The sequence below is a fragment of the Nerophis lumbriciformis genome, linkage group LG24, assembly GCF_033978685.3.
Source record: "Nerophis lumbriciformis linkage group LG24, RoL_Nlum_v2.1, whole genome shotgun sequence".
Classification (NCBI taxonomy): domain Eukaryota; kingdom Metazoa; phylum Chordata; class Actinopteri; order Syngnathiformes; family Syngnathidae; genus Nerophis; species Nerophis lumbriciformis.
In genome coordinates this window covers 9177407-9204081 of record NC_084571.2, presented here as the reverse complement: position 1 = coordinate 9204081, position 26675 = coordinate 9177407, and the positions used below count along the sequence as shown (strand labels likewise).

The following is a 26675-nucleotide window of genomic DNA, read 5'->3' as shown; positions in this document are numbered from 1 at the left end:
TTTTTAACTATATTACCGTGTAGAAGCATTTTTGGTTTTAAAGTGCACATATTTAAAGGTATCACAGTGTATAGTTGAGTCAGTGTCACTGGTCAGCTGATCGCTGCATGTTGTCTCCTGCGGCTAGCCTAGCCTAGCTTAGTTAGCATCGCTGGATGTTGTTCACAGGCAGCCTTTAACACCGCCTGGGACCGTCCTCCTTCTTTTACCGCAACAACAGCAACTTCTCCCGGCGTGTATGTTGGTGTGAAGCGGGCCGAGAAGGAAGGTGAAAGAGGCCGCCGGTGCTGCTGATGGAATTTAAATCCACCACAACAATGGCGAGTCCCAGCCCTAACAAGCCGTCTCCGTGCAGCAACAAGGGCGCAGCAGACGCAAACAAGCAGCAACAAACGTCTCAACAACTCTTTACAACAGTCAGCAGCCTGCAAGGTGAGTCCATCTTGTCGGCGTGAAGGTGAAGGGTTAGCTGTTAGCTGCGGGGGATCGGACTACTTCCTGGACTGCGATCACTTGTGAGGAGAAGCAGATGCCACGAAAATAAACATGACCTGAGTCACGATGACATTATTATTATTATCAACACGGAGACCTACTGCACTCCATTTAAAAGTGTTGTTCCGAGGTTTCATGGTATTCATGTAATGCACAGGTTTTCAAACTCACCAATTTAACGTGACATATACCAGGGACAAGCGGTAGAAAATGGATGGATATACCACACCATTTAAAGTGGCCCTCCATGTTACTTAAAGGGGAACGTTATCACAATTTCAGAAGGGTTAAAACCATTAAAAATCAGTTCCCAGTGGCTTATTTTATTTTTCGAAGTTTTTTTCAAAATTTTACCCACCACGCAATATCCCTAAAAAAAGCTTCAAAGTGCTTGATTTTAACCATCGTTATATACACCCGTCCATTTTCCTGTGACGTCACACAGTGATGCCAATACAAACAAACATGGCGGATAGAACAGCAAGGTATAGCGACATAAGCTCGGATTCAGACTCGGATTTCAGCGGCTTAAGCGATTCAACAGATTACGCATGTATTGAAACGGATTGTTGTAGTGTGGAGGCCATTATCGAAAACAAAATTGAAGAAGAAACTGAAGCTATTGAGCCATATCGGTTTGAACCGTATGCAAGCGAAACCGACGAAAATGACACGACAGCCAGCGACACGGGAGAAAGCGAGGACGAATTCGGCGATTGCCTTCTAACCAACGATTGGTATGTGTTTGTTTGGCATTAAAAGAAAGTAACAACTATGAACTAGGTTTACAGCATATGAAATACATTTGGCAACAACATGCACTTTGAGAGTGCAGACAGCCCATTTCAGGCGCGCTAAGAACATATATTTTTCCACGATTTCAGCACTCAGGTTAACCATACCTAAATAGACACAAAATACTGCATTACACAAGACTACCCGAATGTACTCGAATGATTGAAAAAAATAAATGTTTTTAAGCTAAATTATTGGTAAACACAGTTTATGTATAATAATTTACTTAAAACCACGAGTAATGAATACATTTTTCATCAATTAATATATTCTGTAGACATACCCTCATCCGCTCTCTTTTCCTGAAAGCTGATCTGTCCAGTTTTGGAGTTGATGTCAGCAGGCCAGGGAAGCTAGGGTCTTTGTCGTTGGAAATGCATCTGCTTTGAGTGTCGCAGGATATCCACACATTCTTGCCACCTCTGTCGTAGCATAGCTTTCGTCGGTAAAGTGTGCGGAACAAACGACTGACCATTTCGTCGGCTTTCCCCACACCCTCGTATTTTGAACAAATTTCGTCCAATTTCTTGCCACTTTCGCATCTTTGGGCCACTGGTGCAACTTGAATTCGTCCCTGTTCGTGTTGTTACACCCTCCGACAACACACCGACGAAGAGAGCGAATAATAGAAAGGTGAATAATAGAAAGGCGTTTAATTCGCCAAAATTCACCCATTTAGAGTTCGGAAATCAGTTAAAAAAATATATGTTTTTTTTTTCTGCAACATCAAGGTATATATTGACCCTTACATAGGTCTGGTGATAATGTTCCCCTTTAAAAATGACTCGCCACACCTTTAAAATTTCAAATGGCCCGCCAAGTCATTTAATTTGGCCCACCACACCGTTTAATGTGGCCCTTGACATCATCTAAAATTACATGCCACACCTTTAAATGTGGCATGCCACACCTTTAAATGTGGCATACCACACCATTTGAAATGGCCCGCCAAGTCATTTAATTTGGCCCACCACATCATTGAATGTGGCCCACCACACCGTTTAAATTGGCCATTGATATCATTTAAAAATGACCTGGCACACCTTTTAAAAATTGCATACCACACCATTTAAAATAGCCTGCCAAGTCATCTAATTAGGCCCAGCACATCATTGAAACTGGCCCGCCACCAATGTTCCCTCTAATTTTTCATGTGTGTGAGCAAACGCAAAAACTCCCTGAGCATTCAGTGGAGCCCATGTGAGCAACATCAGACGTGCACACTGTGGCTACACCAGCAGCACACCTGTCCCAAACCTGACTAAATAACAAGTTCAATCTCCATCCATCCATCCATTTTCGACCGCTTGTCCCTTTCGGGGTTGCGGGGGGTGCTGGAGTCTATCTCAGCTGCATTCGGGCGGAAGGCGGGGTACACCCTGGACAAGTCCCCACCTCATCGCAGGGCCAACACAGATAGATACACAACATTCTTTTATTATTATAATCAAATGACAGCAGTCATTTCCATGAGGTTATTTTCTAATATAAGTGTTTAGGCCCACTTACAATGACGATAACAAAAAATATTGTTTTTCATGAACTGTGTACTTGTATTGTTTGTCTAGGTGGAGGTCCTGCTTTGGAAATTATTTGTACCACTTTCAGACATTGCATTTAGTTCCCATTAAAACATTCACATGTTGCACAATGAGCTGTAAGCAGGAGATCATGTGTACATTCCTGCAACTTCCTGTTTGTAAAAAATATATTTTTATTAGTGTTTATTTAAAAACTAACAGCATTTCATGATTAATATTTATAAATTAAGATAGTGGAAGAATGGCCGTGCGCGACCCGAAGGTCCCTGGTTCAATCCCCACCTAGTACCAACCTCGTCATGTCCGTTGTGTCCTGAGCAAGACACTTCACCCTTGCTCCTGATGGGTGTTGGTTAGCGCCTTGCATGGCAGCTCCCTCCATCAGTGTGTGAATGTGTGTGTGAATGGGTAAATGTGGAAGTAGTGTCAAAGCGCTTTGAGTACCTTGAAGGTAGAAAAGCGCTATACAAGTACAACCCATTTATCATTTTATTCCTAATAAATGACACTAGAATAAGCACATATTTGATTGGTAAATCATAGTGTAACGACCTGGAATTACACTTTATGTGTGGTGTTGGAGTTGTCCGACTTTTTGTGTGGCTGTAAACGCATCACTGGCTAAGTGCCATATGAGCATGTGTTGGCGCAAGTGAGAAAGAGAGCGCGGCTGCTGTTGATATAACAAAGTTGGTTTTGGTCTGGTTTGTACTGCAGAAAATGACCAGTTTTGCTAGATATTATTTTTTTTACTAATGTTTTGGTGATGTGTTTATGGCCAACAATAAAGAGTTCTCGACAGACATTACAATATTTGAACAATGATGACGAAAACTGTTTTCTCTGTCGTGTCCGTGTCGTGTCGAAAATTGTTATGCGCTTATTTTTTTATTTCATTTTGTGCGTGGCATAGATTTGCCTTGCGCAGAGGACGCTTGAGCAGTGCGCAATTGCACAGGCGCGCACCTTAGAGGGAACATTGCCCGCCACACCATTTAATGTGACACGTAACACACCGTTTAACGTGGCCCTCAACATCATTTAAAAATGACCCGCTTCGCCTTTAAATGTGGCATACCACACCATTTATAATAGCCCGCCGAGTCATTTAATTTGGCCCACCACATCATTGAAAATGGCCCGCCACACCATTTAATGTGTCGTATACCACACCGTTTAAATTGGCCCTTGACATCATTTAAAAATGACCTGCCACGCGATTAAATGTGGCATACCACACCATTTAAAATGGCCCGGCAAGTTATTTAATGTGGCCCACCACATAATAGAAAGTTGCCCGCCACACCATTTAATATGGCGTATGCTGCACCATTTAAAGTGTCCCTCCACATCATTTAAATATGACCTGCCACACCATTAAATTTGGCATACCTCACATTTAAAATGACCTGCCACTTCATTGAAATTGGCCCTCCTCACCATTTAAAGTGGCATATACCACACCGTTTAAAATGACCTACCACACCATTCAATGTGGCATACCACACCATTTAAAATGACCCGCCAAGTTATTTAATGTGGCCCACCACACCATTTAAATATGGCGTATTCTGCACTATTTAAAGTGTCCCTAAACATCATTTAAAAATGACCCGCCACACCTTTTAAATGTGGCATACCACACCATTTATTTTGGCCCACTAAGTCATTTAATTTGGCCCACCACATCATTGAAAGTGGCCCGCCACACCATTTAATGTTTCTTATACCACACTATTTAAAGTGTCCCTCCACGTCATTTAAAAATGACCCGCCACACCATTAAATATGGCATACCACACATTTAAAATGACCCGCCACTTCATTGAATGTGGCCCTCCACACCATTTAATGTGGTATATGCCATACCATTTAAAGTGACCCTCCACGTCATTTAAAAATGACCCGCCACATCTTTAAATGTGGCATACCACACCATTTATAATGGCCCGCCAAGTCGTTTGAAGTGGCCCGCCACACAAAATTGAAATGACCCGCCACACTATTAAATGTGGCATACCACTCCATTTAAAAAAGCCCGCCAAGTCATCTAATTTGGTCCACCACGTCATTGAAAGTGGCCCACCACGCCATTTAACGTGACACTTAACACACCGTTTAACGTGGCCCTCAACATCATTTAAAAATTATCCGCCACACCATTAAGTATGGCAGACAATACCATATAAAATGGCCTTCCAAGTCATTTAATGTGGCATACCACACCATTTAAAGGGGCTGTTTGCAACTTCCGAACAGTTAAATTTTTCAAAACAAAAAAATATAATAAGAACACCATTGGTTAACTAATATCACAATTAGTGGTTTAACGACACACATTTGTTTTAAATTGTGTACCATCAGTTACCTCATTGTACGAGTAATTAGTTACTCTTAGTTACATATTTGGCATGTATCTGATATGATATGCATAGACTTAAAAATTTATAAAAAATAAATACTTCGTAAAGTAAGATCATTAAATATTGAAAGTACAAAACCCAATACAGTACCAAAAATGTAAACTTAGGCAAAAAAGACACCAAGGAACATTTGGCCTTTAAGTAGTGCAATTCTCTGCACCTGTATACCAAAATACAGCCTGAAACTACTTTAGATACAACTGTTGGCAAGTTTTGTGCAAATAAATGACATGCATTTAAGTCAAAAGTTCAAAAACGTTCCTGGAAGACATTCTGACAATACAATTGCATTTGTGTACAAATATTTGCCCTTTTCTCAAGCTAATTTGAATAATGCATGCGAGTAATCACCTCTGATTAATCATGATTTATCCAAATTATCAGAGCTCATCATGCATATTTTTCTCCAAGCAGAAACGAGGCCAATTCTAGTGATTTCTAAGACGTTCTCATTCTGCCAAAAGGAGGGAAAATATACCTGCAACGTTTGCAATGAGGTTACTGCAATCATGTGGTCATGTGACGCAATCACCTCCTGTCAATCAATGCATTATAAATGAATTATGAATGAACACTAAATGTCTGATTGCAATTTCCAGACTCCAACACCTGCTGGAGATGTCAAAGCGAAACAGGTAGGACCATTTAAGTTCATTGTAGCATAATTGTTTAGTTTAGTAGTGACAGCTGAGCTACATGTTGAATTAACATTCAGATAAAGTAAAAAAGTGTAATTCAGATCCATTAAAAGTGTAATGGCCATGTACATAGAACACATCTGTAGTGTATTTTATTTCTAAAACACGTAGGTACCTTCATATGGTCTGAGAAAAAAAGTACCGTATTTTTCGGAGTATAAGTCGCACCGGCCGAAAATGCATAATGAAGGAAAAAAGCATATATAAGTGGCACTGGAGTATAAGTCGCATTTTTGGGGGAAATTTATTTCATAAAACCCAACACCAAGAATAGACATTTGAAAGGCAATTTAAAATAAATAAAGAATAGTGAACAACAGGCTGAATAAGTGTATGTTATATGACGCATAAATAACCAATTGAGAACGTGCCTGGTATGTTAACGTAGCATATTATGGTAAGAGTCATTCAAATAACTATAACATATAGAACATGCTATACGTTTACCAAACAATCTGTCACTCCTAATCGCTAAATCCCATCAAATCTTATACGTCTAGTCTCTTACGTGAACGAGCTAAATAATATTATTTGATATTTTACGGTAATGTGTTAATAATTTCACACATAAGTCGCTCCTGAGTATAAGTCGCACCCCCGGCCAAACTATGAAAAAAACTGCGACTTAAGTCCAAAAAGTACGGTAATCATACAATTGTTCTAGTAAGAAATGAAGTAAATCAAATGAATGCGTTCCAGACAGCCAACCGATTACCACAAAACACATTGTATAGTAACTAATGATAGTTTTAAATGCAGTAAACCATATAAAACATATAGAAATGATAAATGAACTGCATTGAACACTTATTGGCAAAGAGAGGAGGGGGGGAGTTAACTTTAGATTTTGCTCCAAATTATTTCTTGAATTCAATAGTGTATCTCACTTTCTTTATTAAAGTGCGTTCATTCGCACCTTTTTTTTGGCCCCATGGTGGCTTATTTTGTAGGAGAGCTAAATGGAAAAAGTACAGGGAGTAAATCACTAATGTGTAAAATATTTTGTTTGGACACTTCATACGCGGGGAAAATAAACTATTTTGTAACATACAATGTTTTGCCGTATAAAACAGCGGCGAAACCTTGTGAGAGATTTTCATTGAAGACCAAATCAAACAAAATAGTAGGTTTTGTGAAAGATGTGTGATGTTAAATGTATCGTATTTTCCTAAGGAGCGCACCAGAATATAAGCCACACCCACTAAATTTTAGAAGAACATTTTTTGTCCGCATATGTTAGCCGCATTGGACTATAAGTCGCAGATATTTACGCTGTGAAATGAGTTATTTACACAGTAAGATTCTGTAAATGTTTATTTACATACCTTAATTGTTTCCAAACGGTGTCTGTCACACGCCAGTAAAACGGCCGATCAAACAAAACAGAAGTCATCGTCATTGACCCACTAGCTCTCCAATCAGCTAAACCGACTCAATAACTCCACGGTGACATTTTGGTGAATTTACCGAGGAATTTTTGAAACTACAAAAAATACAAAAAGAAAGTTGTTGTAATAATAATACCACAGACACTCATAAACGTGTTAGCATATTAGCTAATGCTAACGATACTAGGTTCTTTACATTACGATAGCCCATACAAATGTTAATGAAAACCCTCCTACACACATCAAACAAGGGACAGTTTAGTAAGTAAGAATTGTTTTAGTTATATTGTAAACCTTACAAGCGTTGCTTTGTTTGATGAAAGAAGAGTCCATGCGAGTAAAAACGCTATGGACTGCTTGAATACAGAACGACACTTCTACTTCCGGTTGAAAGCACTAAACAGAAGAGCACTGCAGCAACTGCAGTGAACGAACTCATCCAAAAAATGGCTCCGTAGCAAAAACAATAACACTTTTTCGGTGTATTTGCTTTTTTGTTTTTTTTGTACTATTTGCATTGTGGCCGTTAGCGAAAAAAAATACTTCAATTAGCCATACCTTATTATAGACGTCAGGTTTCAAAGCGTAGGAAAAAAGTAGCGGCCTATAATCCATAATTTACGGTATGACATTGTTCATGATAAATGTATTACCGTATTCACTTTTTACTGTAGTACAAATGTACTTTAAATTGAAGAAAGAATACGGATTCATGTGAAATCATTGAAAAACACACATTTTATTGGGTGTATTATTAGCATTTTTAGACTTTTCATAACAGTTTCGACGCTAAAAGATGATTTGTTAGCTTGCTGTCTATGAATTCATTAAATAAATATACTAAGAACAGTTACATTTTAATATTTCACATAAAATAAAGTTTAATTTTTTTTTACATTGATTAAAAATGAAATTTTCAATAGCAAAAATAAGCTTTTAGAAGTGAGCTATCTTACCTGTCTCACTGATATAGTCAACATCCTTGGATCGTCACGTGAGCTTCACATGACGGTCACGTGAGCATCACATGACTGGTCACGTGAGCATCATATGACCCTCATATGACCGTCACATGAGCAACATATGACCGTCACATAACTGTCATATGACCGTTATATGACCCCCATATGACTGACCCTCATAACTGTCACATGAAGTTCATGCGACCGTCACATGAGCAACATATGACTATCACATAACTGCCACATGACTGTCAGATAACTGTCACATGAGCATCACGTGACCGTCACATGAGCAATATATGATCATCACATGACCGTCATATGACCGTCAGATAACTGTCACAAGAGCATCACGTGACTGTCACATGATCAATATATGACCGTCACATAACTCACATGACCGTCATATGACCGTCATATGACCGTCAGATAACTGTCACAAGAGCATCACGTGAACGTCACATGAGCAATATATGATCGTCACATAACTGTCACATGACCGTCAGATAACTGTCACAAGAGCACCACATGACCGTCACATGAGCAATATATAACCGTCACATAACTGTCACATGACCGTCATATGACAGTCCCATAACTGTCACATGACCATCAGATAACTGTCACATGAGCATCACGTGACCGTCACATGAGCACTATGACCATCACATAACAATCACATGACCGTCATATGACAGTCCCATAACTGTCACATGACCGTCATATGACCGTCAGATAACTGTCACATGAGCATCACGCGACCGTCACATGAGCAATATATGATCGTCACATAACTGTCACATGGCCGTCAGATAACTGTCACATGAGCATCACGCGACCGTCACATGAGCAATATATGATCGTCACATAACTGTCACATGACCGTCATATGACAGTCCCATAACTGTCACATGACCGTCAGATAACTGTCACATGAGCATCACGTGACCGTCACATGAGCACTATATGACCGTCACATAACAATCACATGACCGTCATATGACAGTCCCATAACTGTCACATGACCGTCATATGACCGTCAGATAACTGTCACATGAGCATCACGTGACCGTCACATGAGCAATATATGATCGTCACATAACTGTCACATGACCGTCATATGACAGTCCCATAACTGTCACATGACCGTCAGATAACTGTCACAAGAGCATCACGTGACCGTCACATGAGCAATATATAACTGTCACATGACCGTCATATGACAGTCCCATAACTGTCACATGACCGTCAGATAACTGTCACATGAGCATCACGTGACCGTCACATGAGCATTATATGACCGTCACATAACAATCACATGACGGTCATATGACAGTCCCATAACTGTCACATGACCGTCATATGACCGTCAGATAACTGTCACATGAGCATCACGTGACCGTCACATGAGCAATATATGACCGTCACATAACTATCACATGACCGTCATATGACAGTCCCATAACTGTCACATGATCGTCATATGACCGTCAGATAACTGTCATATGAGCATCACGTGACCGTCACATGAGCAATATATGATCGTCACATAACTGTCACATGACCGTCAGATAACTGTCACAAGAGCATCACGTGACCGTCACATGAGCAATATATAACCGTCACCTAACTGTCGACCATCATATGACAGTCCCATAACTGTCACATGACCGTCAGATAACTGTCACATGAGCATCACGTGACCGTCACATGAGCACTATATGTCCGTCACATAACAATCACATGACCGTGATATGACCGTCAGATAACTGTTACAAGAGCATCACGTGACCGTCACATGAGCAATATATAACCGTCACATAACTGTCACATGACCGTCATATGACAGTCCCATAACTGTCACATGACGGTCAGATAACTGTCACATAAGCATCACGTGACCGTCACATGAGCACTATATGACCGTCACATAACAATCATATGACAGTCACATAACTGTCACATGACCGTCATATGACTGTTGGATAACTGTCACATGAGCATCACGTGACCGTCACTAGAGCATCACGTGACTGTCACATGAGCAATGTATGACCGTCACATAACTGTCACATGACCGTCCTATGACCATCACATAGCTGCTACATGACCGTCAGATAACTGTCACATGAGCATCACGTGAACGTCACATGAGCAATATATGATTGTCACTTAACTGTCACATGGCCGTCATATGACCATCAGATAACTGTCACATGAGCATCACATGAGCAATATATGACCGTCACATAACTATCACATGACCGTCATATGACAGTCCCATAACTGTCACATGACCGTCACATGAGCAACATATGACCATCACATAACTGTCAAATGAGCGTCACATGGCCAACATATGACCGTCATGTAACTGTCCCATGACCATCCTTCCTAAATGTTTCCTATACTGTACATCACTTATGACCATTGTAGGACATTCAAAGAGTACTTAAAGGAGAAAATTGAAAAGTCCCAAGATGTTGTTTAGGAGAGTAGAAGAAGAAGTTTGTGACGATTGAGTAATCTTGTCTTCTGACTTTCCCCACAACGCTGCTAACTAACTGAATGACGGTGAGCTTCCCGACGACGCGCCTCACTTGTTTATGTCGCCGCCTCATCCCCGTGTTGGATGCGTGCACGTGCATGTCCGCGTTCCTTCCCACAGGGTTGCAGCGAGCAGGCGGGTTTCTGTTGTTTGTGTCACGTGTGAAGGAAATAAAGGTTGTCTTCTCACCCTCAGGCTTCCAGATAAACCTGTCTGGAGCCCCCCCAAGTAAGACACACTCCTGTCGGTCCTGACGCTCGCCACTAATCCACGCTTGGGTGGGCTTGTGCTGCCCGCTTTGTCTAGTGAAGGACAGGAGGATGAAGATTGTCAACTTAGCTATCCTGAATGTTGTTTCAAAGACTCACACGTCCTCTGTGGTGGACGTCATCACGTAGAAAAAACAACATGGACGTCACCCACACGTAGATATGATTTATTGCATCTATAGCGTCCCGTAGCTACCACTCACTGGACACTTCATTAGGTACACCATCCAAGGAGACCCACCACAACACAAACCTGAGCTAGCAGATTTTGGAAGTTTGCTTCTAACGTTCATCTATCAGAGCGGCACAAGTCCAAAACTCACAGCTTCTTGCTTTCCTCAGGGAACTACTAACAGGAAACTACTTTTCCTCAGGCTTTGCTTTCGTGTTCTTTGGTCTGCTTGCACTTTGACAAGCTTGTCAAGACTACCACACACACACACACACACACACACACACACACACACACACGCACACACGCACACAATATTATAATAATAATGATAATTGTACTCAAAAATGTCACTATTTTACAAGAACAACAAAAAAATTGGCAAGAAAAATCTGAATTTTATATGACAAATGTCCCCTTTTTGCATTAAAAAGTAATAATTTTACATTAAAAAAGTAATAATTTTACAAGAAAATATTGCAATATTACAGAAACAGAAAGAATATGTGAAATTGTTCCCAATTTTAAAGAAAAAAGTTGACACATTGTGAGAAAAAGACTGCTTTTAGTTAATTTTCTTTATTATCATATATTTTTTTGGTTGTAATTGTTTTTTAATCTTCATTATTTTCTTCAAGTTATTTCTATATACGTATTTATTTATTTAGTATAAATTTTGGCCAAAGGGGGCGCATTTCAATTTCTTACACACTTGTTATTACATATGTTGGCCAGAGGGGGAGCACTTTTAAAACCGACACACAGTCAATTTGAAAAATCCCTCCTTTTTGGGACCACCCTCATTTTGATAGATTTCACCACCAGGGGTGCAAATGAGACATTCTCTATTAGATGCAATGGTTTTCCGTATTTGGACCATGATTTATGTCCTAACTTGTTCTCATATGGAAGGTACTTTTCCTCGTTGATGTCTCAAGAAGGCTAGAAATACAAGAACACACACAAGTCGGCACTTGAAATTCTCCTTTGCCATGGTTGGAATTCCAGGACACATTCTTCTTGTGTTTGTGTGGAAGTTTGTCTTGATCTATCCTTGAATTCAAACATTTATGAGCTGTATGAGAATATTTATTATCTCTCAACAACAATATTAAACAAAAAATACTAGTAATTAGGGGTGTCCCAATACGACTTATTCACTAATGACACGGTTCCGATATTGGAGCCTAGAGTATTTGCCGATATTGGTCCGATACAATATAAGCAGGAATTGTACATACTTGTGTTGTTTAATAGTGTGGAAAGTTAGAAAAGGTTTGATCAAGTGAAACGAGTCAAACAGAACAATAATAGGTATTATAAACACTAACTTCTTTATTATTAACCATCCGAATTAGACCTATGCTGTCTTTTAGTTGAAGTGGAGTGGTTATCGTTGTTTTTTTTTTAGCAACACCTAGTGGCTACAATAATTCATGAAGTTATGCTTTTGACGCAGTAAGTTGAATGATGCGGATACGTTTTTTGTTATTGGACATACTGGATATATATATATAAGTAATATGCAACTATAATTATTTGATACTTGTTTATATTGACAAATGTGCTGTTACAGTATATTGTTCAATGATTATTACTTATGTCTAGCTTGTGTGCTTTTGTGTACTTAGCTGTTGTGTAGCTGCTAGCTCCTTGAAGCCTATAGCCTAGCATGTCTACCATTCATAAATGACTTGAGTAAAATAGAAAAAATGGTGTGCTTATTAGAGGACCTTTTAGATGCTAACTGGCTGTCAAGCTTTGCACAAGTAAACACGCTGCAGGGCAGCTTGTATCGCACATAATGTCACACACAAGTAAACATGCTGCAGGACTGCTTGTATTACACCTGAGATCACACACAAGTAAACATGCTGCATGATTGCTTATATCGCACATGATATCTCACACACAAGTAAACATGCAGCGGGACTGCTTGTATTGCGCATGATATCATACACAAGTAAACACGCTGCAGGCCTACTTGTATCGCACATGATCTAACACGGCTGCTCACTGCTCCCCTCACCTCCCAGGGGGTGAGGGTGATGGGTCAAATGCAGAGGATAATCTCACCACACCTAGTGTGTGCGTGTGACAATCATTGTTACTTTAACTTTAACGTAACACACAAATAAACACGCTGCAGGAGTGCTTGTATCGCACATGATATCACACACAAGTAAACACTTTACCGGACGCTGCACCGCTGCTGCCCACTGCTCCCCTCACCTCCCAGGGCGGAACAAGGGGATGGGTCAAATGCAGAGGACAAATTTCACCACACCTAGTGTGTGTGTGACAATCATTGGTACTTTAACTTTAACACGCTGCAGGACTGCTTATACCGCACATTATATCACACACAAGTAAACATGCTGCAGGATTGCTTGTATCGCACACAATATCACACACACACAAGTGAACACACTGCCGGACTGCTTGTATCTCACATGATATCACACACAAGTAAACACGCTGCAGGACTGCTTGTATCACACTTGAGATCACACACAAGTGAACATGCTGCAGGACTGTTTATATTGCACATGATATCTCACACACATAAGTAAACACGCAGCAGGACTGCTTGTATTGCGCATGATATCATACACAAGTAAACACACTGCAGGACTGCTTGTATCGCACATGATAAAACACAAGTAAACCGCTGCAGGACTGCTTGTATTGCACATGATATCACACACAAGTAAACACGCTGCAGGACTGCTTGTATCACATGTTATCAAACACAAGTTAACACATTGCAGGACTGCTCTTATCGCACACAATATCACACACACAAGTAAACACACTGCCAGGCTGCTTGTATCTCACATGATATCACACACAAGTAAACACGCTGCAGGACTGCTTCTATCGCCCATGATATCTCACAAAAATAAACCCGCTGCAGGACTGCTTGTATCGCACATGATATCTCACAAAAATAAACCCGCTGCAGGACTGCTTGTATCGCACATAATATCACACATTTTTACATGCAAGCACATACAATCACATACCGGTACTTGTTATTTTTGCTGATATCGGAGCGACATCAATATCGGATGAAGACACCCCTACCCCCAATAACGATACTAATATCAGGATGAGTGTTTTCCGCCTTGCCACTAGAGGGTGCTGTTGTACAGAAGCATGACCTTGCCTAACTTTTATTGTCTTCATTTGACGTCTGCTTCCATGCATGGAACATCTCCTCCCAGCTGACCTTTGACCTTCTGTGTTGGCGTTACTCCGTCCGCTGATTGTCATCTCCTCGCTCTCAGGTAAACGTAAAGCCCTCAAGCTGAACTTTGCCAACCCGCCCATCAAACCCACCACCAGATTCACGCTGAACACGACCGGACCGCCCTTCCAGAACCCGCACATGTGAGCCCGCCGCCTTCTCGCGCCGCAGATGTTATTTTGGTGTGTGTGTGTGTGTTTGTGTGTGCTGACCATGTGCACGTGTGCGTTGAAGTGAGAGGCTAAGGACGCACAGCATCGAGTCCTCCGGGAAGCTGAAGCTCTCCCCGGAGCAGCACTGGGACTTCACGGCCGACGACCTGAAGGACTTGGGCGAGATTGGCCGCGGGGCGTACGGCTCCGTCAACAAGATGGTGCACAAGCCCAGTAACCAGATCATGGCCGTCAAGGTGAACATCTGGACGTCATTCAGCGATACAGTACAACACTTGACAGTACAGTTGAATTGGTGCTGTGACGCACTTTGTACTTTTAAAACCAGTATTGCGAAATTATTTCAAATCAACATAATGTGTGCTTTCCTCCTAAAAAAAAACATCACAACTTTAACATGTGACATGCCACTTAAAAAATATAAACATTTAGATAATATTGTATAAAACAATACAATAGTAGGTAGTACAAACAAGTACCATAGTTTTATGAAGTAATGTAATAAAAATGTACAGTATTTAACTTGGAGAGTGGACTTCTACAGTATCTGCTTCTCCGTCAAACACACCATCAGCAGCTTCTCCATACTTGCATGGGTAAATGTCCGTCGTTTGGATGCTATTTTGGCATCCTTGGCTGGCGTTATCGACTCATTCTGATTCATATGGTGCAGACTGCACACACACACATATGGATGGGTAACAAATCTGTTACCTTTTTTTATGTAAAGTGAAGTGAAATAATGTATATTTATATCGCGCTTTTCTCTAATGACTCAAAGCGCTTTACATAGTGAAACCCATTATTTAAGTTACTTTTAAACCAGTGTGGGTGGCAGTGGGAGGAAGTGGGTAAAGTGACTAGGATGGCAGAATTTTTTTATTTTTTTATTTAGCCTTTATTTAACCAGGTAAAAAAAAATCCCATTGAGATCAAAGATCTCTTTTTCAAGGGAGACCTGGCCAAGAGGGCAGCAGCAAGCTTACATTAAAAACAGTAATCAACACATAAAACATCACATTTACAACATTAAAACTTGCTCACATAACACATGTGCATACAGACAAGGTAGACTGCAGTCCTTTCACAGAAGCTTTAAACTCATTTAATGTAACAAGGGTTACATTAGCGGGGATCGAACCTGGAACTCGCCGCTCTACCAACCGAGCCATCGACCGAATCCCGCTGGTCCTACCGGGCACCGATTTAGGTAGAATCCAACGGTGCCATGTTTCGGTACCTGGGTTGCGGGTGATGTCACGCCCGGCTGCCGACTTCGGCACTCGGCGATCACTCAAACAGCACTGAGAGCGGATTTAGCCAAACTGCCTCTAGGTGATGTTGCAATTTTCAATGACACCAAAGGAATTAATCAAAGAAACGCTCCAACGTAAGTAAATGCGCTACCTTGATGCTAATATACGTTGGCTTTGCTATTGACATACATTAGCAATTTTACATGGCGATTTCAACACTTCCAAATTTTGATAATGAAAACAACAACTAAGATGCACGTTACAATCAAACAGCTAGTGTATAAAAATAAGTACGATACTCACAGTATAAACACTTCTTAGGGCGCTACAAAAGATGAGACTGCAAAGACTGAACTGACGCACCAGAAATTATACGCTACCGCCATTGGACTTGCAACTGTAACTGAGGCCCAGGAATGTGAAAATAAAACAAGATACATCAATATTTTTGTTTATTTTATTATTACAAACAATATTTATTACACAAAATTGGTACCAATAAGTATCGATTCCCAGGTATGTGAACAGTACCCATCCCTACACACACCTGTATCATCCTTTTGATGATTTCTTTCTTTAATTCAATGAATATCATCCACTTCTTCTCAGCACTCACGTTCTTCACAATGTATGTCCTGCTAGCTAATGCTAATGCGGGATGTTTTTGGTCTGATTTCACCGTGATAGTCACTGTGCCACCTAGTGGCGAGGATGTATCTAACACTGTTTTGCTGGCGGTCCCGAGGTACTTGATACAAAGTTGCTCACTAGCGCCGCCTCAGAATTATCGCAGCATGACAAAGCCTTCAGTCGACGCGGTCTTGTTTTTTTTTTAGGTTTATTCTTGCGATTGTATTTCTTCGTCATTTCCTAGCGACGCTTTAAGTCTCGTTACTTGTTCGGCAAGCACGACATCATGGTGGCTGCGTGTGTCTGCAGAGGATTCGCTCCACGGTGGACGAGAAGGAGCAGAAGCAGCTGCTGATGGACTTGGACGTGGTGGTGCGCAGCAGCGACTGTCCTTACATCGTACAGTTTTACGGCGCTCTTTTCCGAGAGGTGAGGATGATGCTAGGATGACAACAATACCAACTTTTTAGCATTAAACGTGAAATAATAATTCTAATAATAATAATAACTGATGTCTTCCAGGGCGACTGTTGGATCTGCATGGAACTCATGGCTACCTCCTTAGACAAGTTCTACAAACTTGTATATTGCTCTTTAGACGACGTGATTCCAGAGGAAATCTTAGGAAAAATAACTTTAGCTGTAAGTTGTTGAACTTTATCCCTCTTGTCACGCGCGCTAACTTCCTTTTGACTCTGCAGACTGTGAAAGCACTTAACCACCTAAAAGAAAACTTGAAAATAATACACCGAGGTAGCGCACTTCTCCTCGCCTACTCCTGCGTGCTGTCAGATGCTCTCTGGAACCTTCTTGTCCTCCTTCTCTGTGGCAGACATCAAGCCCTCAAACATTCTTCTGGACAGAAACGGCAACATCAAGCTGTGCGACTTTGGCATCAGTGGCCAGCTGGTGGACTCCATTGCTAAGACCCGCGATGCCGGATGCCGACCCTACATGGCGGTGAGTGACCTGGCTTGACCTTTTATAGCGCAGAGGTGTCCAGTGAGAGTCGGGTTGTAAATCATGCAGAGCTGCATCGACACGTTTTCGACTTGCAAGACGCTTAAAAACTAGGGCTATTCAAAAATAATCTATTCACATCCAAATCGCAATTTTTATTTATTCTAATTATATATATATATTTTTTTTATGTAGTTTTTTTTTAAAATTCTGATTCTAAATTGAATCATAATTTTGAAAAATCAATTAAAAATATTTTAATTTTTTTTATTTTTAATACATTTTTAGATTACAAACATTAACCAAATATTATTGATGTCATTATTATTATTGGAACGGCTGTTTTTATTAATTTTTGAAGATCCTTTTTTTAATATTGTTTTTATGTCTTTGTACATTTCTATTCACATCCGAATCGCCAATTTTATTTATTCTAATTCTATTTTAGTTATTTATTTATTTGGTTTATATGTAGTTTTTTAAATTCTAACTCTAAATTGATTAATAACTTTTACAAATTAATTAAAAAAAAAGTGTCAATATTTTTTTAAATATTTTTTAACACAATTACAAACATTAAACAACTATTATTTATATTATTATTGGAACTGCTGTTTTTAATTCATTTTTGATGTTCCTTCTTTTATTATTGTTTATGTCTTTGCAGTTGCTTTGTACATTCCTATTCACATCCATATCCCAATTTTTATTTATTCTAATTCTATTTTATTTAGTTATTTTTTAATGTACCAGTATTTTTTTATTCCGATTCTAGAGTTATTCATGATTTTTGAAAATTTGTTTTAAAAAGTGTTTCAATTTTTTTTTTTAAATACATTTTCATATTACAAACATTAAACAACTATTGTTATTATTATTATTTATTGGAACTGCTGTTTCTATAAATTTTTGATTTTCCTTTTTGAGTATTGTTGGTATGTATTTTCAATTGCTTTGTACATTTCTATCGTAAGTATTATAAAGCTGCGATTAGGTTAGAGTGGGGTTGCTCTATTTTCTTTTTCTTACTAGATTGATTAACATTCTGTGATTTTTGTAAAATATATTTTTTTAAAGACATTTTTAGACCTACAATGTGCGTATAAGTGGTACGGTATGTCAGCAGCCAAGAGGAGCTTTTGTAACCTGTAACCTGTTTTGAAAATATTTTATTATCATTTATACACCAAATAATATATTACAGGAATCGTGTTGAAGTGAGAATCGATTGTGAATCGAATCATTGCCCAAATAATCGAATTGAATCGTGAAGTGCCCAATGATTCCCACATCTACTAAAAACAATCCAATATATTTTTGTATATGTATATCCTGCCCTTCCTACAAATAAACTTTCATTTAATTTAAAAAAACCTCAAAGTTGAGATCGTTAGTTGATCGCTTCCAAATAGTTATTGTAAAACTAAGCACATAAAGGAAAGTAAAAAAAATTTTTTTCAAATGAATCGCGATTCTTATTTGTAACGATTCTTAAAATATTTTTAAAAAAAATCTAAAATGTATTTTTTATTTTTTTTCCCCAAAAAATCTGTCCTGTCTAGCCACTTTATTTTTTGGGTAGTAAAATGTAATTGTTTCAGAGCTGTTTATTCATTTTATGGAGAAATGTAGTTGTAATGATAGAACTGGCATCCAATGGCACCTTTAAAAATAAATAAATAAATAAAGTATTTATTTAGAATCGAGAATCGTTGCGAATCATACATCCATTCTGAATTGAATCTTTACCCCCAAGAATTGAATTGAATCGTATCGTGTGGTGCCCAAAGATTCACAGCCCATATGAAAAATACAGCTTTGTATGAACTGAAATAAACAATGAAACTGTTCAGTAAAAAGGTTAGCAAATACAGTATGTTGCTCGCTTGATGCTAACATACAATGGACGATCCCTTTGACAGGCTAACTAAAGTTAGCATCGCAGTCGTTTTAACCTACATTGGTTCGTCCAATGAAATTTTAAGGGAACAAATAAACATTACATGCATATGCAAAACCACTTTTAGGCATATTATCCCCAATGCTTGATACAACTTTCAGGTATCATTAGAGTGGGATTAAAATACTGAAGTGAATTTTGGGGGGCAGATGCGGATCATTTCTACTACGTTGCCTTACGTTTACATTAGCCTCAACTTGTGTGTGTATGCTAGTTACCCCGCCTCCACCCACAGACACAAAAATAGTGTATGACTGACAAGAGGGTTCACTCAGTTTCCTTTATTCCACTATAGATAGCTCAAAAAGTTTCCTTTGCTCCATAACTTCTGTTCAAAACCTTTTTAACATCCTTATTTTGACTCTCAGATGTTGACTCTGCATTTTTAATCTTTTTTAAAGAAACCCAGCAGGTTTGCCATAGACGTTGTCTCGTCTCGCCGTGGTTATTTTCTGTCTGGGGGTTTATGCTGACTTCAGCTGATGGCGCGCCCTACTCTATGCCCCTCCACCACTCTGCCCCCCAGCAGTTTTCCACTCTAAATTTGGCGCGGCGACACACCCACACACATACACACGCACAGTCTGTGTGAGTGTACATTGTGGATGTTGTTATTGAGTGAAGGAATGTCGGCTGTAGTTTTCCAGGTGTCAGAGTGACGAGTATGTTGATGTTTAATTTCCTTGTTTGAGTTGTTGTTGCAAAGTTCTTTAGACGAGGCGTGCCCAAAGTGAATCATTTTGTTTGACCCCCCAAATGTGATACATATTCATGGTGACCTATTTAAGGTCACACAACCATTGATGACCTGTCCACAAGGCTAACTACCGAATTTTCCCGATTATAGAGCGCACTGGTATATAAGCCGCGCCCACAAAATTTTAGGACATAAAAATATTTTTCCATATATTAGCCGCACCAGACTATAAGCCACATATATATACTTTGTGAAATGAGTTAGTTATTTACACAGAAATATTCTGTAAATGTTTATTTACATACCTTAATTGTTTCCAAACAGTGTCTGTAAGACGGCAGTAAAATAGCTGATCAAACAAAACAGAAGTAATCGTCATGGACAATGTTCCCTCTAATTTTTCATGTGTGTGAGCAAACGCAAAAACTCCCTGAGCATTCAGTGGAGCCCATATGAGCAACATCAGACGTGCACACTGTGGCTACACCAGCAGCACACCTGTCCCAAACCTGACTAAATAACAAGTTCAATCTCCATCCATCCATCCATTTTCTACCGCTTGTCCCTTTCGGGGTCGCGGGGGGTGCTGGAACCTATCCCAGCTGCATTCGGGCGGAAGGCGGGGTACACCCTGGACAATTCCCTACCTCATCGCAGGGCCAACACATATAGACAGACAACATTCTCCTATCATTATAATCAAATGACAGCAGTCATTTCCATGAGGTTATTTTCTAATATAAGTGTTTAGGCCCACTTACAATGACAATAACAAAAAATATTGTTTTTCATGAACTGTGTACTTGTATTGTTTGTCTGGGTAGAGGTCCTGCTTTGGAAATAGTTTGTACCCCTTTCAGACATTGCATTTAGTTCCCATTAAAACATTCACATGTTGCACAATGAGATGTAAGCAGGGGATCATGTGTACATTCCTGCAACTTCCTGTTTTAAAAAACATATATTTATTAGTATTTATTATACTAACAGCATTTCATGATTAATATTTATAAATTAAGATTTCTAATAAATGACACTAGAATAAGCACACATTTGATTGGTAAATCATAGTGTAACGACCTGGAATGACACTTTATGTGTGGTGTTGGAGTTGTCCGATTTTTTGTGTGGCTGTAAACGCATCACTGGCTAAGTGCCATATGTGCATGTGTTGGCGCAAGTAAGAAAGAGTGAGCGGCTGCTGTTGATATAACAAAGTTGCTTTTGGTCTGGTTTGTACTGCAGAAAATGACCACTTTTGCTAGATATCATTTTTTTACTAATGTTTTGGTGATGTGTTTATGGCCGACAATAAAGAGTTTTGCTCAGTAAAGTGATGGATGGAATTCATGTCCTCAAAGTGTATCGACAGACGTTACAATATTTGAACAATGATGACGAAAACTGTTTTCTCAGTCGTGTCCGTGTGTCGAAAATTGTTATGCGCTTATTTTTTTATTTGATTTTGTGCGTGGCATAGATTTGCCGTGCGCAGAGGACGCTTGAGCAGTGCGCAATTGCACAGGCACGCACCTTAGAGGGAACGTTGGTCATGGACCCGCTAACTGCAGGAGCTAGCTCTCCAATCAGCTAAACAGACTCAATAAGTCCACAGTGATGTTTTGGTGAATATACTGAGGAATTTGTGAAACTGAAACAATACAAAAAAAAGGTTGTAGGTTAGATTTAGATTTAGATTTATTGGTCCCCGTTGGGGAAATTCATTTTCACTGCCGTACATTTAAACAATAGACATTACACATCACAAAACAAAAATAACAAAAATACATCATACATGCCCGACACATTTATAGGCTTGTCAGACAGGTCGGCCGGGCCTGCTGTTAAGGGCGGCTATAGCTGCAGGGATCAGGCTTTTCCTGAGGCGGGCCCTCCAGAATTTGATGGTTCTGTACCTGCGCCCTGATGGTAGTGGGATTAGTGTAGTGGGTGACTGATATCCTGGGTTATCGTTTTTGCCAGTCGAATGTTGGACTTAATAATATTAACACAAACACCCGTAAACATGTTAGCATATTCTATAATGCTAACGATGCTCGCTTCATTACATTATGATAGCAGGTACAAATATGCATGAAAACACTCCTACAGACATCACACATGTGACGATTTAGTACATAAAATTGTTTTAGTTATACTTTAAAACTTACATACATTGCTTGGAGTGATGAAGAATTCATACAAGCAGAAACGCTATGGACGGCTAGAAGACGGAACGGCACTTCTACTTCCATTACAAGCACTAAATGGAAGGACACTGCAGCACCTGCAGTGAGCAAACTCGTCCAAAAGATGGCGCCATAGCACAAACAATAACTTATGTTTTCAGTGTTTTTTGTTTTTTTTTACTTTTTATTTTGCTAACTCAATAGGATAAGCGGTAGAAAATAGAAGGATGGGTGGATGAATATGACTCCCAAAATACTACAGACTATCATAAAAGGAAGAAGGGAATCGCTGTGGAGTAAAAAAAAAAAAAAAAAAGACTATTTGCGAGGAGTACGTTAATGGTGCTCACAAGTATGGAAGAATCTACGAAGCAGGCTTTAATTGTGATGAGACAGACCTTTCTGAAAAAACATGCAAAAGCAGATTAATTTCACAGCGGAGGAAAAGATATTACCTCTAATTCAGTTGCGCCTCTTCGAAGGCACCCCTCCCCCAATCCCTCCCGTTTCTCCCTCTGTCTTGTCTGCTCCTTTCCCCCCAGCCCCTTTTGCCGATGTTAATGTATGTGGATTTACTTTTTTAAAGGTTTATTATTGCAGCAATATGGTTGTTAAAGTTAACGATTTTTGAGATTTCTGATCGTTTGTGAGGGCACCAAAGGAGAATTATGTGTGTGCACGACAGTTGAGCTTGTTGTCGTTGTTGTTTTGGCTTGTTAAGGAAGAGAAAGCTGATCCATCATCCCTTTGTTATGTTTGTTTGATATACAATACTGTATGTACAAACCTTTACTAAAATATGGACTTTTGCCAAGACTGGAGGACATTATTCGTATTTAAATAGTTTCTTATGGAGAAATTTGCTTCACTTTACGAACTTGTCCCTTTACGAACCCTGTTCAAGAACCAAACAGTTCGTAAATCCAGGTTCTACTGTATTGCAGTCATCAGGCTGTAGTTCCTCAGGCATGATATTTGATCCCCACTTTCTTTATGATGCCTCACAAAGAAGAACATATCCCTCTAAATCTGTGTTCGCCACCCAAACCACTGATTGACAGTCGAACCTATGATGAACTGATGTCCACAGTCCGATCACCAACATCACATTCTTTTCTGTTTTCAGCCCGAGAGAATCGACCCAAGCGCTTCCAGGCAAGGTTACGACGTGCGCTCCGACGTTTGGAGCTTGGGCATCACGCTGGTGAGTTTGATCGGATAACTTTGTCTTACGCTTCACAAAGGACGTCCGTGACAAATATTGATCATGTTTCAGTACGAGCTGGCGACGGGCCGCTTCCCCTACCCAAAGTGGAACAGCGTGTTCGACCAGCTGACCCAGGTGGTGAGAGGCGAACCTCCTCAGCTCACCAACTCTGAGGAGAGACGCTTCTCCCCCAAATTCATCTCCTTTGTCAACGTGTGGTGAGACAACTCTTCTTTATTTGGACTCTACTAAAGTATTATTGCAAAGTGTCAGGCAGTTACTTTTACTCTGGTAACGAGTAATCTAATTGATTAATTTTACGTACGTGCTTTTTAATGTAACGTGGCATGCTACTTTTGATGTGGCTGCATGTTCACAAGGTAGAAGCACAGCAAGTTCAATGCAGGACGTGACTTATAATAATAAATAAATAAAATCGATTTCCGAATAAATCACAATTTTATTGATTTATTGAGTAAAAAAAAAAAAAGTCAAAAATCTTTTTTTTTTCTTTTTTTTCAGCTGTCCTTTTCAGCTAGGCAAATCATATTGTATATTGGAAAGACAGTGAAAATCTAAAATTGTATTATTATTTTTTTCCCCAAAAAAGTTTTATTTTAGGTAATATAGAAATGTATCAAAGCTGTTGATCTATTTTATGGAGAAATGTAGTTAATGATTGAACTGGAACCCAATGGCACCAATTAAAAAAGTATTGATTTTGAATCGAGAATCGCTGTGAATCAAGAATTGAAACGTTACTCCCAAGAATCGAATTGAAACATGTGGTGCCCAAAGATTCACAGCCTGACTTTTTACTAATGAAAGCAACAACGAGCAATACACTAAAAATTAAACTTGATATTAAATAGGAAAAGGCAACCTCCCTGCTTGGCATTCGGCATAAAGGTTTGGAAATGGGGGTTAAAACACCAAAATGATTCCTGAGCGCGGCCACAGTTGCTGCTCACTCACCTCCTAGGGGGTGGAACAAGGGGATGGGTCAAATGCAGAGGGTAATTTCAACACACCTAGTGTGTGTGTGACTATCAGTGGTACTTTAACTTTAACATCCCACAGTAAACAACGTGTATAATCTCACACATTTCTACTACTTTCAGGGAATAAAGAACTACAAATCAATGATTGATTAACCCGTTTGTGGACATAGAGACTATAACCACGGAAGAGCTTTCAATCTCAAGCCAGTAATAATGATAAATGGGTTATACTTGTATAGCGCTTTTCTACCTTCAAGGTACTCAAAGCACTTTGACAGTATCACCACATTCACCCATTCACACACACATTCACACACTGATGGCGGGAGCTGCCATGCAAGGCAGCTAACCAGCAGCCATCAGGAGCAAGGGTGAAGTGTCTTGCCCAAGGACACAACGGACGTGACTAGGATGGTAGAAGGTGGGGATTGAACCCCAGTAACCAGCAACACTCCGATTGCTGACACGGCCACTCTACCAACTTCGCCACGCCGTCCCAATAGAACTGCCTGCCAACTGCCGCTGCTATGCTAACAAGCACAGATGAGCTAAAATGCTTCTCTGAGCGCGCTCTCGCTGACGTCACACTTCACTTGGCAACAGGCAGCGCCTTTCAAAGGCACACACTCACACTCTGCTCTCGTGAAACGTCTCAACTGCATGTGCCAGATATTTGAAGTTGTTTTTTTTTAACTAACACATACTAATTCCTTACTAATTAAATACATGTATTAATGAGTAATTCCATTTGTAATTCAATGACTTGTTTGGTTAAGTAACCAGTAACTATAATTACTTTTTTTAAAGTAATTTAACCAGCACTGGTTATTGCAATTGAATAGAACATGCCTGCCACCTAGTGGCCAAGCTGCTAAACTGCACCTTTTTATCTTGACATTTTTTCTTGAAGCCTTACCAAGGATGAGTCAAAAAGGCCAAAGTACAAAGAGCTGCTGGTGAGTTGTGACTATTTCAACATGCAATGACGGCTTTATGTTGGTTTGCAATCATTTGGCGTGTTTGATTTGATAAATATAATTCACATTTGACGAGTTCATGTTGTCTTCATGCACCCTCAGAAAGATCCGTTCATTCAGATGTACGAGGAGCGCTCCGTGGACGTTGCAACTTACGTGTGCAGACTTCTGGATCAGATGCCGGCTTCTCCCAGCTCGCCTTCGTACATGGACTGACTGCATTGACGTTAAATATTCAACCTGGAAAAGTTGTGTACATTTGTCTAAAGACAAGCAAGCTGATTATCTCATTCATGTATGTAGGGTACATTTACGTTGGGCATGTTTTCACATACACACACACACACACACACACACACACACACACGATCCGTCAGTTGAACAATTAACACAATGAATTATGATTATAATATATAGTATTGACGCCTGCTGGAACCATGCTGTCTGTTAATTGTTCCTCTTGATTGGAAGCGTTGTCTTTGCTCTCCTATGAAACGTGTTTGTGTAAACATCAGCACTGCGATGCTGACCGCTGTATGAGAGGATATAATGCTGATAGGATATAAATAAAGACCGGAAGAGAGTGAAATTATAATGTGTCATTTTGTGACTTGATTGAAACATGCTTGTACCAAACACACAGAATAATAACATTTTGGGTACGACTTCATGACTTGGCCTTTTTTATTAATTTGTAGAAAATTAAATACTTAAGTCATATTAGTTCAATTCAAGAAGTCTTTGTCATGCATACATGGCAAACTTTAGTCATATTAGTTTCATTCAAGAAGTCTTTGTCATGCATACATCGCAAATGTATTTTGTACCATGAATTGATTACGTGGACCCCGACTTAAACAAGTTGAAAAACTTATTCGGGTGTTTCCATTTAGTGGTCAATTGTACGGAATATGTACTGAACTGTGCAATCTACTAATAAAAGTTTCAATCAATCAATGGAAGCTCTGACTTTTCATATTTGTTGTATTAAAAATACATCTCTGGGTCAGGTTATGTTTTAGGTATTGAATTTTGGTTGTAAAATGAAACATTGATCCACGATGACATAGATTACAGCACACTT

At 39.6% G+C, this 26675-nt stretch overlaps 1 protein-coding gene across 4 annotated transcripts; it reads left to right on the top strand.

The window, feature by feature from the left end:
* The first annotated feature begins 107 nt into the window (after positions 1–107).
* map2k4a (mitogen-activated protein kinase kinase 4a) lies at positions 108–26553 on the top strand. 4 transcript variants are annotated; one of them, XM_061981476.2, is made up of 13 exons: positions 116–432; positions 5854–5889; positions 11046–11078; positions 14582–14684; positions 14776–14950; positions 16910–17029; positions 17123–17242; positions 17302–17353; positions 17433–17560; positions 23533–23610; positions 23683–23831; positions 25525–25570; positions 25694–26553. In XM_061981476.2, the coding sequence occupies exons 1-13, from the start codon at positions 294–296 to the stop codon at positions 25805–25807; spliced, it is 1293 nt and encodes a 430-aa protein (XP_061837460.1). In that variant the 5' UTR covers positions 116–293; the 3' UTR covers positions 25808–26553. The 4 variants fall into 4 exon arrangements, with proteins under 4 accessions (XP_061837463.1, XP_061837460.1, XP_061837462.1 ...); XM_061981479.1 differs by lacking the exon at positions 25525–25570 and having other exon boundaries at positions 108–432; XM_061981478.1 differs by lacking the exon at positions 11046–11078 and having other exon boundaries at positions 14594–14684.
* The last annotated feature ends 122 nt before the right edge of the window (positions 26554–26675 follow it).

What these genes read in the sequence shown, in the direction of transcription:
- map2k4a (XM_061981476.2), top strand. Translation starts at nt 294, where the DNA reads ATGGAATTTAAATCCACCACAACAATGGCGAGTCCCAGCCCTAACAAG. An exon ending in AACAGTCAGCAGCCTGCAAG is followed by an intron (nt 433 to 5,853) that starts GTGAGTCCATCT and finishes TGCAATTTCCAG; the next exon opens with ACTCCAACACCTGCTGGAGA. An exon ending in GATGCCGACCCTACATGGCG is followed by an intron (nt 17,561 to 23,532) that starts GTGAGTGACCTG and finishes TTCTGTTTTCAG; the next exon opens with CCCGAGAGAATCGACCCAAG.